Below are 18,636 nucleotides of genomic sequence, written 5' to 3' on the forward strand. Positions count from 1 at the left end.
AAAGATTAGGCCTAAAATGCTGATCTGATCTCGAGGGGTGTATAATCAGATTCCTCATGGTTTTTCATTTTTGCCCCCATTCACATGTTGCCTGTCAAAGAGTAGTGTGATAGGCTTTCAAGGTGTTACACTTTGAATGCCTGAATGTGTTCACGTGGCCTTATATGTGGTAAATCTATTGCACATTGAGCCAAGCCTTGCTAGATACTGTGAGTGAAGAATGTAGTGATCGCTAATTAACCCCTTCCCAGTTACATGACATACTATTATGTCAGGCTCAGGAGCCAAGACCGTGTCACAGTGGAGCACAGCAGCATCTGCTTCTAGAAGTAGTGATCACAGGTATACTCTGATCACTGCTCCTAACTCCTTAAATGTTGCTGTCAATCTCGTACAGTGGCATTTACAGCGTGCATTGCCTCCCATCACCACCACCCCTCGTGGAGCAATTGTAGAGCGTTGATGAGTTGCCACTGCAGGTAATCGAACAATCACAGGTTCAAATCTCCTAAGCGGACTAAAAAAGTACAGTGAAAAAAACACGTTTTTTTATAAATGTATCTTAAAATTCAAATCACACCCCCCCCCCCTTTTTCTACACTTTAAAAAAAAAAAAAAATCATATTTCGTATAGCTGAGTCCCTAAAAGAGAGATCCGATTTTTATTTATTTTTTTTACAAATTTCCACTTGGGTTTAAAAAAAAAAAAAAAAAAAGTTTTGCTCATATGAAGAATCATGTTGCCAGGATATATATATTATATTACTCACTTATATAGCGCCATTAATTCCACAGAGCTTTACAGACATTATGGGCACTGTCCCCATTGGGGCTCACAATCTAGATTCCCTATCACTATGTCTTTGTAATGTGGGAGGAAACTGGAGAACCCGTAGGAAAACCACCCAAACACGGGCACGGGGTGAACATACAAACTCCTATCGATAGATAGAGGTATAGTTATAGTTTTGGCTCTTGGAATAAGGGGAGGAAAAAAACTAAAGTGCACGAAAATTGGCAACGACTGGTTTAAACCATAGGCTTTTCTGCCTCTTACAAAAATGACAATAAATTTACTCTACTCTTGGGAGTAGAACTTCTGCTGCTCCTTCCATCCCTCTGACCAGTATGTGCTGCCAAGTATTGTATATTCATGTAATTTTTACCACATTTTCCTTTTTTTTTTTAGCCGGCAAAGATATGTTCTGGGAGACACAGCTATGCAGAAGATGGCCCAGTCTCATGTTTTCCTTAGTGGCATGGGTGGACTTGGTGTTGAGATAGGTAAGAATAGCCAATTCCCTATTTTTATGTTTAAGAAGATCTATTCCTTTAAAATGCATTTTTTTTTTCTTAAATGGAATGCGTTATCAGAAAATGACCCATAGTCGCGGGGTATGCTGGGCTGTGCTGTGTGGTGAAACCCTGCCTACAGCCCATCAATCAGGGGGGAGCGCGCCACTGGGTCACACCTGGCTGCAGCCGAAACTTGAGGTTACATCAGCGGATGTCGGAGTCGGCTGCAGCCGGGGGTCACATGATGCCAGGTGAGCGGCCAGTGATAGCGCCGCTCACAGGTAAGGTTGACAGTGCAAGATTTACAAAAAATCTTATTTCCACCATTTACATCGATGGGGGCATGCTCTATAGTAGTGGACAACCTCTTTAAGGAAATTCAGGTGTACATTATTGGCAATAGGATCTGGGTCAGTCTATCTTTTGCACTGAAGCATCTGAGTATGTGCACAGGTCATTGAGAAGGGAGGGGGAGCCAGGTCAGGTGTGACTTCATCTATTGTGATTGATGGATCCTGTGTTATCAGCTGTGTGAATAGATGTTACCTGTTGTCTATGTAATTCTGCCTCCTATGATATTGAGCCTCTTCAAAACTCTTCCTGAAAGGACAAAGTATGAGGCTAAACTAGCCCGAGTGACCAGTGTAAAAATTGCACAATTGGGAATGTTTTTTTTTTTTTTTTTTCAGTAACAATCATGATATGAATAAAAAAAATGTCTAAATCTATAACACAAACTTGAGTTAAATAGACTATTTTCTGATGACCTTTTCTCTTTAGGGGTTAATGATGGCTTAGGTACTCTTGCACTAAGTCCATTTCATGCCTGAGTGTCACTGCAAAACGTGTTTTCATGGGCTACCACAGGTAGATACAGATTTTCGAACGTGCAACTGTGGGACCTTATGCTGATTAATGACATAGGATGGTCATCAGTGTGCTATTTAAGAAGTACTCCTTCTCCCATCAAAGTTTTTATCCTCTTAATATATTGCAATCATCATACGTATTATACAGCACTGTGTACTTACAATTGCTCATTTTGCCTTTCTACCCAGTTAATTATTCTATTTCTCTGTTCTATGTAGAAACAGGAAGTCTGTTGTCCCTGCATTTATCATTCCCCTCTTCACCTCCTGACCCAGCTGCTCCGTTCTTCCTTTCCCTGCTATAGACCTTTGCAGTGGTTTATGACTCATGACTTGTGCAAAGAAAACTGACCTTCTCTTTCTACCTAGAGCTTAGAAGGATTCAGCTAGTCAGTTTTTAATCACATGATGTCATAAACCTAATGGAAAATAGAAGAATTAGCTGGGTAGAAGGGTAAAGTGAGCAATTGTGAATACATTGTATTTCTAAGGGTATGTGTTGCAGAACAACAATCATTATTAGACCCGTCTAGAAAATGTGTGCAGCCGATCTCTGGCATGTATATACAGAAAAATGATGGGGAACAAGCATTATGAGCTTTTGTTCATCTAATCATCTGTGTTAAATGGTGATGAATGAAACTATTCAAACCAAGCACAGTCGCTCAGTGCACCCTTGGCATTGATGAGCATTTCAGTGTACCTTCCAACCAAATTCAAATTTTTTTATTTATTTTTTTAACTAAAATGTTGCTTTATCTCCAAATTTTTCAGTTTTCACAAGGAGTAAGAGAAGAAATTTCATCAACAAATTGAGCAGTCCATTTTTGTCCTACGTACACTGATACTCAATATGTGGTCGTACACTACTGTCTTGGCACACTGCAGGACGGAAACTGTCTGGAATAGTTTCCAGATACAACATGGTGTCTGTAAAGTCACAGATGCCAAAACAGTAGAAATCTCCCACAAGTGACCCTATTTTGGAAACTATGACCCTTGAGGAATTAATTTAGGGATATGATGAGCATTTTGAACACACAGGTGTTTCGCAGAATTTTGTAATGGAGGACATGAAAATGAAATCTTATGTTTTCTCCAATAAAATGTTGCTTTAGCCCTAAAGTTTTCATTTTCACAAGGAAAAAAATTACACCTTTTTAGTTTTTTTTTTTTGTGGAATTTCTCCTGAGTACGCTGCATGTGGTCGGAGATTACTGTTTGGGCACACGGAAGGCCTCGGAAGGGAAGGAGCGCTACTTGAATTTTGGAGAGCAAATTTTGTTAAACTAAATTGTGGACTCAATCGCATTTAAAGACCCCCCCCCCCCTCTAAAGTGCCAAAACAGCAGATCCACTCTCCTCCCCCCAAAAAGTAACATTACTTTACAAATTACACCCCTCAATGAATTCATCTAAGGGTGCAGTGAGCATGTTGACCCCACGGTTAGATCATTGGGTGGTGAAGAAAAGTATTTACACTTTTAGCCAAAGATTTTTAATTTGATCAAGAAGCAATAGGAGAATGAACTGTATTTTGTTACATAATTTCTCCTGACTGTGACAACATGGCAGGTTGGGAGAGAAGAAGAGAGATTTGACTTTTGGAGCGCAGATTTTCCTGGAAGAGTTTTTGGGTGCCATTTGCAGAGCCCTCAAGTGCCAGAACAGCAGAAATCCTCTCATTACCTTTGAGAATTCATATACTGGTGCAGTGACTATATTGTTTCCATGGGTGTTTTCCACAAATAAACAAGTAATTGATGTTGCAGAGTGAAAATTGGAAACAAGCCATTGTAGTGGCCAATACACTGTAGTGGCCAATACACTGTGACCAGCTTGTGCTTTTTGAGACATGCACCCTGTAAATTAGGTGGGCTCTTCTTGCTACAGTAATGGCAAACATGTGGATGGTAAGGGTATGTTCACACAACGTCTTTGTTTTTTGGGGGGCAGATTCTATGTAGAACCCTCTTGGAAAAGCACTAAAATAAATGCCAAAATGAATGAACATATGGACTATAATGTAAAAATAACTTGCTGGTCATATTTTCAGTCTTGTTGAGTTTCTTTTAACAACGTCAGGTTTTGAAAGCTGTGAAGTGGCTAAAAGAAGTGACCTGTTCATTCTTTAGGTGGCTTCCATCATCATTATCTTATGAATCAGATAAAAAAAAAAAAGCCAGCAAAAGTTGACAAAACAAATCCTTCCAGAAAAAAGGATTGTCTGCTACAAAAATGTTGTTGGTACATCAACGCCTAAAAGACACTGTGTGCACTTACCCTTACTGTTGTGTACACTCTCTGAGGCTCAGCGAGGATTGTAGAAGTTTTGATACATTATTTTTAGTTTTTGTTTTTTTTTTTTGGAGAGGGAAAGTACAATATAGCCTTTCCAGTCTTTGTGCTACTAGTACCGTGGAAACCACCTATGCCTGGTGACAATGACTTACCCGAGTAGTGGCTTATTGTTTGTGGGTTGACTCGAAACTTTGGCTTGGTACCATTTTGGCTATATAAAACTTTGGAATGCATTTAAGGCTCAATTCACATTTATCCTGTGCTCTACGCTGAGCACTTATGTCATGGTTTCGTCTAAATCTGTGTAATATGGGATTCAGACAGAGCCATTCACTATAATAAGGCAGATATAGTCACTTTGGACTAATGCCTTTGTTTGGCAGTGTCCATCTTTTTAGAGATGTACAAAAATATCTTTACTAAAGGGAACCTGATGGCAGGATATGTTGTGAGGAGGAGGCTTCATTTTCTTACCCTACGCCCTGCGACGTGGTCCCTGTTGGAAATGGTGGTCATAGTAACTGGCAGTCACAGAATATAACTTTTTTTTGGGGGGGTGAAAAGTCTTCATCTTCATGGACAAATTGACACATTATCATAGGTTGAGCCCAGGGATACTAGATCTTGATGCCTTCATGTTGCTGCTTCTAGTCACTGTTTATTTTTCACATTTGCAAAATTGTCTTCAAATTTTTACATTTTAGATGCATTGAAGTACTAAAAAGATAAAAGCTAATATTACTTAATTTCACTTTTTTTTTCTCTCATAGCAAAAAACATTGTTTTAGCTGGAATAAAGGTAATAAATATTTGTTTTTTTATTTTTGTCTTTTTGTGTGTATGATGTATTTTTTCCTCTGGAGCTAGATATATCTAACAGGTCTTTTTTCTTTAAGGCACTGACAATCCATGACACACGACATTGTGATACATGGGACCTTGGGACTAATTTCTTTATCAGGCAAGATGATATCACAAATAAGATAAACAGGTTAGTATCTGTCAGCTTTTTTCTGTATTTAGCTGTATATAAGGCATAGTATTTTTATAAAAGGATTTAATTCGGAATACAACATTTTTGTACTGTAGTTGTCTGCTTTTACTAAGCACATAAATACTATGTAGATTTTTTTTTTTTCTTATCTTTTTCTATAATTTAAAGGGCTGAAGCATGCCTTCACCACGTTGAAGAGCTCAACCCTTATGTTCAAGTAATGTCATCAACTATACCTCTGGATGAGGCTTCTGATCTGTCATTCCTGAAGCAGTACCAGGTAAAGACGTTACTCTTCTTGTCACTGTGAATCCTTTACTATTAAAGGGAATCTGTCAGCAGGTTTTTGCTATGTAATCTCAAGACAGCATGCTGTAGGGGTTAAATCACAGATTTCAGCGATTCCTCTTATCAAGCTCCATTTTGCTTGTAATTGTTTTAGCACCAGGAGCTTATCCTTGCTTGGGCACAGAAGCATGTGCATGCTAGTCCAACTCCACCCCCTTCTGTGATAAGCAGCTCACTGTCTATGGACATTGTATATACAGAGCCTGGTGTGGGCGGGGTTAGCTTCCTCAGCTCTGCTGCATTGCTAAATCTAAAATCTCTGATAATGTCAGAACATCCGCACCCAGTAATCTAATGATACATTGTTGGATCCAGCTTTTCTTTGCCTACGTTGGTTGCTCTCAGATGAGGTAGCAAAAACCTGATCACAGATTGCCTTTTAAGTGTGTGATTGACAGGTGCACACATTCAAATCCATTACATTGCCAAACTTGAGCCAGACACAAATGTCCAAATTTTATATTTTCTTTGAACGTTTAGTGCGTAATATTAACTGAGGCAAGGCTTCCCCTGAGGACACGAATCAATAACTTTTGTCATGATCAACAGCCACCTATCAAGGTAAAGAATACATGTGTCCGTAGTAAGATGTCTTCTCACAATTCAGGATTTGGTAACACATTGTTTTGTTACAGTTTATCTGCTCCAATTCTTACGGTGTTTGCTCCTATGTGTTTTGTGACTTTGGAGATGAATTTCAAGTCTTGGACCCCACAGGGGAAGAGCCAAAGGAGATCTTTATTTCCAATATAAAACAGGTAAGTGCACATTTCTCATTTTAACAGTGTTTCCTTTTAATACCTTCACAGTCATGATCTTTTGTAATGAAGTACAAACAACCCAAGAATAATTACTTATTATTTTTATTGAAGGTAGGAAAACAGTGTTCCATATTCTCATTATTGATATTAATGGAAATATGCTAGAAAGGTTCCCATCACATTAAATATAATAATTCTGTGCATGCTCTGCAGGACTAGCACTGCAGCCGGAGCCTCCCCTCACTGCTGTGTCCACAGTAAGAAAAAAACAATAATCTTTCAAACAATAATGTTGCCAAAGCGCTTAAAAAGACGCCCATCTGTCTTTTGACCCCTTCCATTGATTTGTATTGTAAAGTACAGCGCGTCTTCGAGCGGAAAATGCCTGAACTATGGTTTGCTCACTTCTAACTGCTTTGCATTTTTGGAAGCCTGCGACGGTTAAAAAGACGCTCAGAAACCTCAACATGGCAAGTCGTTTTTATATAGCAATAAATATGTTCATTCTTTTGAGCATTTAAGTAGCACTTTTTCAAGTGTTTATTTGGATGAAATCAGTCTAGAAAAGACCATCCAGTTCCTAACTGGGCTCATTTTTGGGTTTTATCATGCATGCGTTTAGAACAGCTCTAAATATCTTTCTCGTTCAGACATGTGTCATTATGGTGATATCTGGAACGGCTGAAGAAAAATAGGCAATATGTCTATTTTTCACATTTATTTTTTCTTTTAGCACCTCAAAGCAGTGCTAAAAACATTTTAAATTGCATTATACTGTGCGTAGAAACAGTGATTCAGACAGGCAGATTTTTTTTTTTTACCAGGTTTTTTTTTGGTTTACCTTCTATTTTTTTATTTTATTTTACTCACTATGCCATATATATATATATATATATATATATATATATATATATATATATATATATATATATATATATATATATATATATATATATATATATATATATAATATAATATTTATTGTGCTGATTTCCCATATAACTGGGGCTAGTATATTTACTCCAGTTACAGGGGAAATTCGGCCTCCTGCTGCATAGCAGAGCTGACTAGGTCTCCTAGAACACAGCAGCTGCTGTTCCCTCCCTCCACCCAGTAATCACATGATCACAGGGTTTCTCCTAATTTGTATACACAGTTGCTTGTTCAGCACGGTGTATACAGAGATCAAGAAGGTAAACATGTTAAAAAAAAGTGTTTTTTTTTTTTTTTTTTTTTTCTTCTCTGGGGAGTCTGGTTGTGTCTGACAATCAGTTCCCTTACCCCACTGCCTCACAGTCTTGTACTTGATGCTTACTCTGCATTGACATTTTAAAATGTCAGATAAGTGTGTCCTTCCCGGTTTTGTATAATCAGTGGAGACGGTCTAGAAATAGTTGAATAATTGACATAACTTTTAAAGTTTTGACATTTTAACAGTTTTTTTTTTTTTTTTTGTATGTTTACTAGTAAATAAAATATGATTTATCTGGTGGATTTGTGTTTTAGTCTAATCCTGGTGTGGTCACATGCTTTGATAATCGCCCTCACAATCTTGAGTCTGGTCAGTTTATGACTTTTCGTGAAGTCAATGGAATGACCTCTTTAAATGGCTCCACACACCAGATTACAGGTGAGTCGCACTCTATGCATAAGTTGGTTGTCATTTGTATATCTCATGTTTGCTTCTTTAGTGATTAAATATTTCTGATGTTTAATAAGTATTGCCTATATTTGTCATTTACCATTGTCTATTACACCAAATTTTTTCATACAAATATCAAAAGCTGCTTTTTCAGATAAGGTCTAAAACCTAGTTTTGACCAAATAGAGAAATAATAATAATTAATCTTTTTATTTATATAGCACCAACATATTCCGCAGCGCTTTACAATTCAGACATTATCGGCACTGTCCCCATTGGGGCTCACAATCTACATTCCCTATCACTAGGTCTTTGGAGTGTGGGAGGAAACCGGAGAACCCGTAGGAAACCCACGCAAACATGGGGAGAACATCAAAACTCCTTGCAGATGTCCTTGGTGGGATATTGCTAGTACTAGGTATTAGCATGCATGGCATCAGATTAGTAATCATGTAAGAAAAAGGAATACATTTAGGGTGGGTCCATTTCCGCTGCTGATCTTACCAGGGCTGTGGAGCCGGTAAGCTAAACCTCCGACTCCTCAATTTCCATGCCACCGATTCCACGACTCCGACTCCCTCATACATGGCTCATGTTTAAGTGATAAATTTACTGTAGCACAGATTCATCTGAGCTAAAAGTCTAGACCCTTAGATCAGAAATAGGACAGACATTTATAGGACATTTCATAACTTTCCCAAATTCTTATGAAAAAATATTCCCCACAAACTGCATTGACCTACTGTACCCAATTTATTATATATTTTAGGAGTCAGTCCATTTTATACCGGCTACAACTCCACGACTTCGACTCCACAGCAAAATCTGCATGTGCTTTACGTGCAGATTTTCTTTTTTGTACAAGTCCTAAAATCCTTAGTGTATGTCCTCAATGAATGCACAACACCATGAACAGGGCATAAAAATATCATCAACTTGTAGGCCAGATATGTAGCAAATATCAACTTGCCTGGTACTTTAATGCATTACAGGTTGTAATTGCACAAACTTTGAGACTTTTTGGCTGGACTACATCGAATCCACTGCATTATATTGAATACTCCCCCGCACAATAATAGGATTGTGATTTATTTTATTTTTTTTTTTACATATTTGTACTTTTTCCCCATAGCCTGCTCAGTGTGTGAACTATATCTGTCTCCTTCTATAACTTTTATACTCTTCACAGTTACATCACCTTACTCATTCAGCATTGGCGATACGTCAGACATGGACCCATACGAGCATGGTGGGCTAGCTGTTCAGATTAAAATGCCACAATCCTTCAGCTTCGTAAGTAGCTCCTGAGAAATGTTAGGCAAATGTTTGATATAGCTTCGCTCCAAAAAAAAAACACTTTTCAGCTGAAATAGTAATTCTATTAAAGAGGTTGTCCGGCTTTAGGGTACAAGTCTTCAGTCATATGACACTGTGCTCTGAGGATTCTCCAGTGCCGGCGGAAGGCACATGACCGCAAGTATCTGATTTGCTTACATGCAGTGACGTGCAGACTAGACGTGCGTGGCCTGCATCAATATGACTGTATTGAGTGTGAACGGAGTTGTGCAAATCGCATACTTGCGCTCACATTACTGCCCGCTCCCGGCACCAGAGAAACCTCACAGCACGCTCTGAGAATTCATAAGTCTGCAGTAATGTAGAGTGACTGCAGACTTGTACCTCAAGGCCGGACATCCCCTTTTATTCTCAGTAAGTAGTAAGAGAGGTTTTGGAGACTAGATACGAGTAAATGTAGTAGGCAGCATTCACACACAGCAGTCATGCTGCAGCTTTTAACCACAACAGCCCTGTGCCACTGCAGTCTTTCCACTGTTTCCCCGCACAGTCACTTGGGGACCACTGCTTCACCTACTGAAAGCCATGGTTATTAATAACGATTGGCCACACGGTATTACAGGTGAAGCGGCGGTTTTCTTGCAAAGATTTGCACAGGGAAACAGTAGAAGGATCACCACACAATTTCCCAATAAAAGATGCAGTATATTGCAATTACTGAATGATGCCTAATCCTCGGCTTGTATTTAACAGCAGAACATCACCTTTACTGTCTTAATGGAAAACTTGCTTTCTTTTTTTTTCAGGAAAGACTAGAAAAACAGTTACTGGACCCAAAATATCTGATTGCAGATTTCAGCAAACCCGAGGTAAATAAAATGAGAATATTAGAAATGTATTGTATAAAGTCTAATGTAATGAGAAGCATACTGTTCCTCGTTGTTTATATTGATTTCGATCAGTTATTTATTTTACTCGCTTATATAGCGTCATTAATTCCACAGCGCTTTCCAGACATTATCACTGTCCCCATAGGGGCTCACAATCTAAATTGTTTATCTCCCACACTCTAAAGACATATTGATAATCGGTAGAAACCTAGGCAAAAATACGGCGTACGTACAGACCCCTTACAGATTTGGTCAGTGGTGGGAAAAGCCCAGTACCCCAGTGCTGCAGGGCTACATCGCTAACCACTGAGCCTCAGTGTTGGGTCATCAAGTTTTTGCTTTTTTTTTTTTTTTTTTTAATAGATTTTGACCCAAACAAGAATTGGTAGAACTGGTAGATTGGGCTAGTTCTTGATCTGTTATATAGTCTATTATAGTAGCCTATTAAAGCTTGTAAGATCACAAAGTCATTGGTAAGAAAACATTATTCTATGCTTGGCTCCACTTTTGGTAAAAGTTTCAGTATTCAAACTGCAAAAAAAAAAAAAAAGTTTGAGACTTTTCATACTATTGGGGTCCCTACAGTGGCTCATCCACCAATTTGTCCTTGTCTGTATTTTGGGAGTTTTATTGCATTTTTAAATCCAATCCAATGTTTTTAGTTCTTGGTATTTTTTTGGCAGAAAAAAAAGCAAAGTCTGAATCAAGCCCTAAATCAATAAAATTAATAATTGCTATGTAAATAAAGAATAAAAAATAATCATCTTAAATTAACCCACTACTTGCCAAATTAGCAATTTTCATTTTTTGTTTTTTTGGACCTAATTAGAAAATCTTAGTTGCTAGAAGCAAAAAATTAGGCGTCCCAAAAAAAGGACATTAATAGATAATGGGTTTTAGCAATAAGCTTTAAATAAATCCTTGGGTTCCTGAAGGTATATTTTACCACCAGGTCCAAGCAATCCAAGTGCTAAACTGCTCATTACTGATTAATACTGAGAATTACAAATGTCCCTGGTAAGTGCAGAATAACAAATATTTGCAATATGGAGAGTATTGTGTATTTTGTAAGTCTTTAGTACTTCAGTGAGTGTGCCTTATTTTTCTTCTGAATTCTCAGGCACCATTAAGCATCCACTCAGCAATGCTGGCATTGGATCATTTCCAGGAGAAGCACGATCGTCTGCCAAACATAAGGTAGTTTTAGCACGTGTAAGACTGCCATGAAGAGTTGATTGTGCAATGCTTAGGATGTTATGCATGAATGTTCCTGGGTCACCTCATCTACATTAATAGATGCATTGAATAAATAATTATCATTTTTTCATTTTTGTTTAACCACTGAAAATGTAACGGATAACTGCCAGAAGTGTTTTATCCAGCACACTTTATTTAATTATTTTATTGAGGAGTGTATGTAACGTGGCGAGGGGCGGTAGCCGTGGTGAGGTGCTCTACTCTTACGCCATAGGATGTTACATGAAAGTGGGGGTCCTGGCTGGGTGGGTGGAGTTGTGCTGTGAGAGCACTACACCTGTGCAGGGCGCATGTAACCGTTCAATGGACCAGATGTTTTACAGTTCAATGAGGGAGACAACCATTTGAAAATAAACTTTTTACTGAACAGAAACTCTGTAGGGAATATATACAAGAGATGGCGCGTACAGTCTTATGAACGTTTCCTTTTACATCTTAAAGCATTTTCCACACATTTTCGTTTCTCTATTGTTCTCTTTCTACTGGTCCTCTGTTTCCACTGTTTCTCACTACTTCACCACAACCCAGCTTTAACTTTTTATAGCCCTGAATGTGGCACTGCTCACCTTGGACCCTTAGGGCCTGGAGTGCATAGCAAGTGGACCTCTCGGTCAGAAAATGGTCACTTTCCCTGCAACTACGCCTCTCCCACTCTGGGATAGACCCAAACATTAATTCTTATTATCACTATTGTCAAACTATACATCACAGTTCACATTGCATCACATAACATTTTACTATAATAAACTGGTTTCTTCAAGAGGGAAACTTGGGCAACATGTCCATATCCTTGCATGTATATGGGAGGTATTGAATTACCGTATATTCCGGCGTATAAGACGACCTGGTGTATAAGACGACCCCCCTACTTTCCTGTTAAAATATAGAGTTTAGGATATATTCACCGTATAAGACTACCCCTTTTCCAACGCATACCAAACACCGGTAAAAATGAAAAAAAAACAGATTTGAATTTAACATGGTCCTTTTTTAATTTAAATTCTTATGACATGCAGGTATATAGCAGGAAAACTGTCACTCATAAACATATTAAAATAGGGGGGACCCCACGTCATTTTTTGGGGGGGTCCCCCATTCTAATAGCTAGTAAAGGCTAGGTATTCAGCTGGGGGCTGATATTAGTAGCCTGGGAAGCTCCGTGGGTATTACCCCCTTCCCAGGCTTCAAACATCTGCCCCAGCCGTCTGCTTAACCTCCGCTAGAGACTATAATGATGGTGGATCCCACGCCAATTTTCTTTTTAAAAAATCCTTTATTTTAACACTAAATGACAATTGAGGGGTTAATAAAGATGCAGTCCCTAAATTATTATTAATTTTGTAATTAATTTTTCCCAAAAATGTTGACGTGGGCTTCGCCATATTTTTGTGTCCAGCCAGGTACAGCAGGCAGGAACGGGCTGCCCCCAACCACCAGCTGCCTATTTGTACCTGGCCGGACACAACAATATAGGGAAGCCCTTTTTTTTTTTAATTATTTCATGAAATAATTAAAAAAAAAAGACGTGGGGCTTCGCCCTATTTTTGTGTCCAGCCAGGTACAACTAGGCAGCTGGGGGCTGGAATCTGCAGCGCAGGGAGACCCAAGCTTTCTGGGCCCCCCCCGCTGCAAATTGCAGTCCGCAGCCACCCCGGAAAATGGCGCGTTCATAGAAGCGCCATCTTCTGGCGCTGTACCCAACTCATCCAGGGCCCTGGTGCGGTGGCTCACTGGGTAATAAAGGGGTTAGGGCCAGCTTGGCATTATCAGCTGGCCCTAAGCCCGAAATTCATGGGGTCACGCCAATATTAGACATGACCACCATGAATTTCTAGTAAAGTAATTAAAAAAAACACAACACCCAGAATAAAGTCCTTTAAGTGAAATAAAGACACAATTTATTAATGTTCTAAATTAAACCATACTTACCATCACGCCCATTCCAGCTGAAGCCAACGATCTCCTGCAATAAAAGTAAAATAATAAAGCAACCTCATCCTTACCTTTCCATGGTTCCCAGGACCGGTCCAGCTCTGCTACATTCACATGACAGGCTGGACCGCAGCAGAACGCTGCCGTTCAGCTTGCCATGCGGCAGACACGGAGAAGCGCAGGCATGCTTGTGCTCCTCAGTGTCTGACTGTGACGGCATCCAGATGAGCCGAGATCATGTCCAATGAACTCGGCTCACCTCATGCACGTCACTGACAGCGTGGGAAAATTCTCCTGCTCCCCGCATGCGCAGTAGAAGTTTCCCACGCTGTCAGTGACGGACGTCCAGGAGGTGAGCTGAGTTCATTGTCGGCTCATCTGGATGCCGTCACAGCGAGACACTGAGGAGCGCAAGCAAGCCTGCGCTTCTCAGTGTCTGCGGGATGACAGGCTGGATGGCGGCGTTCTGCTGCGGTCCAGCCTGTCATCTCGATGTAGCAGAGCTGAAGCTGTCCTGGGAACCATGGAGAGGTAAGGATGAGGTTGGTTTATTATTTTTCTTTTATTGCAGGAGATCGTTGGCTTCAGCTGGAATGGGCGTGATGGTAAGTATGGTTTAATTTAGAACAATAAAGAATTGTGTCTTTATTTCAATTAAAGGACTTTATTCTGGGTGTCTGTGTTTTTTTTAACTTTGACTATGGGGTTAGTAATGGGGGTGTCTTATAGACGCCTCTCCATTACTAACCTGGGCTTGATGTCAGCTGGCATTATAAGCTGACATCAACCCCAACCCTATTACCCCCTGCCACCGCACCAGGGCAGCGTGGAAGAGCGAGGCTAAGTGCCAGAATTGGCGCATCCTATGGATGCGCCATTTCTGGGGCGGCTGACGGCTGGTGTTTCTAGCCTGGGAGGGGGCCAATATTCATGGCTCCCTTCCTGGGCTATTAATATCAGCCCCCAGCTGTCTGCCTAGCCTTTGCTAGCTATTAAATTAGGGGGGACCCCACGTCATTTTTTTTGGGGGGTCCCCCATTTTAATAGCTAGTAAAGACTAGGTATTCAGCTGGGGGCTGATATTAGTAGCCTGGGAAGCTCCGTGGGTATTACCCCCTTCCCAGGCTTCAAACATCTGCCCCAGCTGTCTGCTTAACCTCCGCTAGAGCCTAAAATTAAGGGGAACCCCACGCCAATTTTTTTAATAATAAATCCTTTATTTTAATACTAAATGACAAGTACAGTAACCAACACTATCACTGTACTTCATATATATGTGACTGACATGTTTCTATCTATCTAATCTATGTGTGATGCTCTATTCTGTCTGTTATAAATTGTCGGGTACAGATGCTGAATTGCCGGCGGCTTTTTTAAAGAGACGGTGCATGAAAACACTATTATTTGTTTTAATAAATCCTTTACACTAAATGACAAGTACAGTAAGCAATACTGTCACTGTACTTCATATATATGTGACTGACATGTTTCTATCTATCTAATCTATGTGTGAAGCTCTATTCTTTCTATTCTAAATTGTCGGGTGCCGGCTTATGCCGCTGCTGAATTGCCGGCTTTTCATATATTGTCACAGAAGCGATGCGAACTTCCCTGCTCCGGACACAGCGCAGCCCTTCTGTGACAAGTGAAAGCTGTCGGCACAGAAGCCCTGCGCTGTGTCCGGAGCTGGGAATACGCAGCGATGTGTCAGTTTCAGCACAGAAGCGCTGACTGTCTGGACCTACCGCCGCCGTATTTTAACTCCCTCCACCTTATATTAACTCCGACATGGCAGGGATACGGCCACGGCAGCTTATTAACACCCCCAGAGTATCACCGCATGTCAATTTCTGAAAGTTTAAAAGCATTACCGGCGTATAAGACGACCCCAGACTAGACAGAAGATTTTTCAGTCTTCAAAAGTCGTCTTATACGCCGGAATATACGGTAATTTGGCATGTGGCAGTTGTAAATTGGCAAACCTGGCTTGCATGTCCTGCATTTGCCCTGAACTGGCATGTAGTGCAGTCCTAAGGGAGACTAGGTGCTGTAATTGGGTTATGTAAATTTAGTATATGAAATCTTGTTTCTGTAGGTGCCTTCAGGATGCTGAAGAGATGCAGACTTTAGCGGCATCTGTAAATGAAAATCTGCAGAGTAAAGTAGGTTTCACAGCCTAAAGACTGCTTCTCAGGTTAAAGGCTTTATTCTTTTGATTATTTTACATCTGCGACTACTGATTTATCTCCCATTTTGAAGTAATACTTTCACGTGTACAGTGTCTCTGGTTTTCATGCACGCAAACTTATCCGCAAACTGCCATCTTATAGCTGTATACATTGCACCGTGACTCCATAAAAATTAAAAACTATTTTAGATGTATTGGTTTTTCCATGATCAAAAAGCCAAATGTATCCAAAAGGGGTATAGGTAAAAACAGCTTGTTCCTCAACAGCAGTCTTATTTTGTCGACATAAAAAATGTGTCTGTGTGAGTCTGCATTACATAATATTGAAAAAATGGCAGCACTCCTCCAATACGTGAAAAAATAAGGTGCTTTTATTAGTGCATATCCAGTAGCAATGTTGCAGTTCCTCCTAGAGCTTTAAAGAGGTTCTAAGAGGAACTGAAACGTCTGTGTTTTTTTCACATTTTATAGATTTTTATTTATTTTATTTTTTTTCAACTTGGTCTTTATTTATTGAATTTATTTAAGGAAGGAATACAATCACAAAGCACTACCGTGCCGAGATATAATAAGCAAAAAAACAATCACTGAGGGGTGGGAAATAACAGTGGGAGATATCAACTTGTTACTCAAATCCTGGGAGCAGTGCAGGGCAGAAATCTCCTATGAACATTAAGGAACAGAATGTGAAATCACATAACTATGATTGCCCAAAAACGATTGGAATAAAACAGTCAAGAGTATACAGAGGAGAAGGGAGAAAAGAGAAGAGCAGAAAAGGAGAAAAGTTGGGGAAGCAGTCGGGAGAGGTATTCAATGTGGGCCTAAAGAATATAGGTTCAACTTTCCCCAAGAAGGGCCAGGTAGTCAGCCGTGGAGCTAAAGTCCAGGCAGTAAACCAGGTTTTGAAAAAACGATCATAACTGTTATTAATCGTAGAGGTAAGTTCCTCCATTAGCATTACCTTGTTTATTTTAGTAAACCAGAGGCCTCTTGTCTGAGCGTTCCGGTGATGTGAATATGTAAAACTTGGGGCTCTCCGAATATGACAACGTAAAACAGAATTTTTTTTTTTTTTTTCAAAGTATGTATGTCTTTATTCAACCTTCTTTACTATTATGAGAAGGCCAAACTTTTAAATTCCTATTTTGCATTTGTGTTCTGTAAGAAAGCAAATGTAACATCAACTGATCTTCACTATACTATTGAAGGAATAAAATTATCCACAGTATCTATAAACAGAGACATGGTGAGGGAACCCTTGGCTATTTAAATTAATTTAAATCTAGTACAGATGAATTACATCCTAGGGTACTGAAAGAGATCAGAGAAAATTGCAGAACCACTAGCCAGAATCTTTGAAAATTCCTGGAGAGCGAGAGAAGTCCCAGAAAATTGGAGGGCAAATGTTGTCCCCCATCTTCAAAAAATGAAAGATGGAGCCAGGAAATTACAGGCCAGTGAGCCTTACTTTTATACCAGGAAAAATCTTTGAACAAAGTATTAAACAGCATATATGTAAGTACTTGGGTAAGAATACCGTAATTAACCAGAGCCAGCATGGGTTTGTAGAAAACAAGTCATCTCATACTAATCTAGTTTCCTTGTATGATTGAATCACTGACTGAGTGGATCAGGGAAATGCGGTAGATATACTATATCTCGACTTCAGCAAATCATTTGACAAAGTATCTCATACCATCCTTATTGAAAAAAAATGACCATGTATGGGATTTACAATGCTATGGTTAGGTGGATTCATAACTGGCTTAGTGATTGTACTCAGAGTAGTAATAAATGGTTGCACATCTAATTGGAAGCTTTTCAAGTGGGGTACCACAAGGCTCTGCCTTGGCCCCAATGTTGTTCAACATTTTTATAAATGATCTAGATAAGGAAACTGAAGGTAAACTAATCAAATTTGCAGATGATGCAAAGCTAGGAGGGATAACTAACCGTAGAGAAGACAGAAGATTCAGAAGGATTTAGGTAAGCTTGAACAATGGGCAGCAACTAATAGAATGGTATTTAACTGAGAGAAATGCAAGATTCTACATTTGGGCTAGAAAAACGAAACTTGCATCTACAAAATGGGAGGAATAAAACTAAGCAACTGCACACGTGAAAAAGACTTAGGTATGCTAATAGATCACAGACTGCACATGAGTCAACAGTGTGATGCAGCAGCAAAAAAGGCAAACACCGTTCTGGGATGTATTAAGAGAAGCATAGTGTCTAGATCACATGAAGTGATTATGCCCCTCTACTCCTCCTTGGTCAGACCTCATCTAGAATCCTTTGTCCAGTTATGGGCACCACATTTTAAAAGACAGTGAAAAACTAGAGCAATTTTGGAGAAGAGCTACCAGGATGGTGAGCGGACTGCAAACTATGTCCTATGAGGAACGGTTAAAGGATCTGGGAATGTTTAGCTTGCAAAAAAAGAAGACTGAGAGGAGACTTAATAGCTGTCTACAAATATCTAAAAGGATGTCAGTGTAGAGAGATCATCTTTATTCTCATTTGCACATGGAAACACGAGAAGCAATGGGATGGAACTGAAAGGAGAACATACAGATTAGATATTAGAAAAATCTTTAACAGTGAAGGGTGATCAATGAGTGGAACCAGCTGCCACGAGAGAGGAGTTCTCCTTCAAACATAGGCTGCACAGACCTCTGTATGTATATATGTCATTGTGCTGCTTGGATAAACCAGGTCTTCCTTTAAGGCTTTATAATATTTATTAATATGAGTATTACATCTTCATATTTGTATGCCAAGACCAAAACACAGACCACGTGTCAATCTGTAAATTATAATTATTCTCTGTAAGTTGCTGGTTTTGGAAAACAAACTGCG

The 18,636-nt window shown here is 39.5% G+C and overlaps 1 protein-coding gene across 2 annotated transcripts in view; it reads left to right on the forward strand.

The window, feature by feature from the left end:
- UBA6 (ubiquitin like modifier activating enzyme 6) overlaps positions 1 to 18,636 on the forward strand; it is a 102,263-nt gene that overhangs the window by 3,831 nt on the left and 79,796 nt on the right. For both annotated transcript variants that reach the window (XM_073637039.1, XM_073637040.1), the window contains exons 3-13: positions 1,190 to 1,284; positions 5,237 to 5,265; positions 5,363 to 5,457; positions 5,629 to 5,740; positions 6,289 to 6,369; positions 6,444 to 6,566; positions 8,076 to 8,199; positions 9,401 to 9,504; positions 10,314 to 10,376; positions 11,518 to 11,594; positions 15,682 to 15,748. In XM_073637039.1, coding sequence (XP_073493140.1) covers positions 1,190 to 1,284; positions 5,237 to 5,265; positions 5,363 to 5,457; positions 5,629 to 5,740; positions 6,289 to 6,369; positions 6,444 to 6,566; positions 8,076 to 8,199; positions 9,401 to 9,504; positions 10,314 to 10,376; positions 11,518 to 11,594; positions 15,682 to 15,748 — 970 coding nt within the window. The remainder of the gene's footprint in view (positions 1 to 1,189; positions 1,285 to 5,236; positions 5,266 to 5,362; positions 5,458 to 5,628; positions 5,741 to 6,288; positions 6,370 to 6,443; positions 6,567 to 8,075; positions 8,200 to 9,400; positions 9,505 to 10,313; positions 10,377 to 11,517; positions 11,595 to 15,681; positions 15,749 to 18,636) is intronic.

This window comes from Phyllobates terribilis, unplaced genomic scaffold (assembly GCF_046119375.1).
Source record: "Phyllobates terribilis strain yellow unplaced genomic scaffold, ASM4611937v1 Scaffold_1__5_contigs__length_1240528914, whole genome shotgun sequence".
In the NCBI taxonomy this organism is placed as follows: Eukaryota; Metazoa; Chordata; class Amphibia; order Anura; family Dendrobatidae; genus Phyllobates; species Phyllobates terribilis.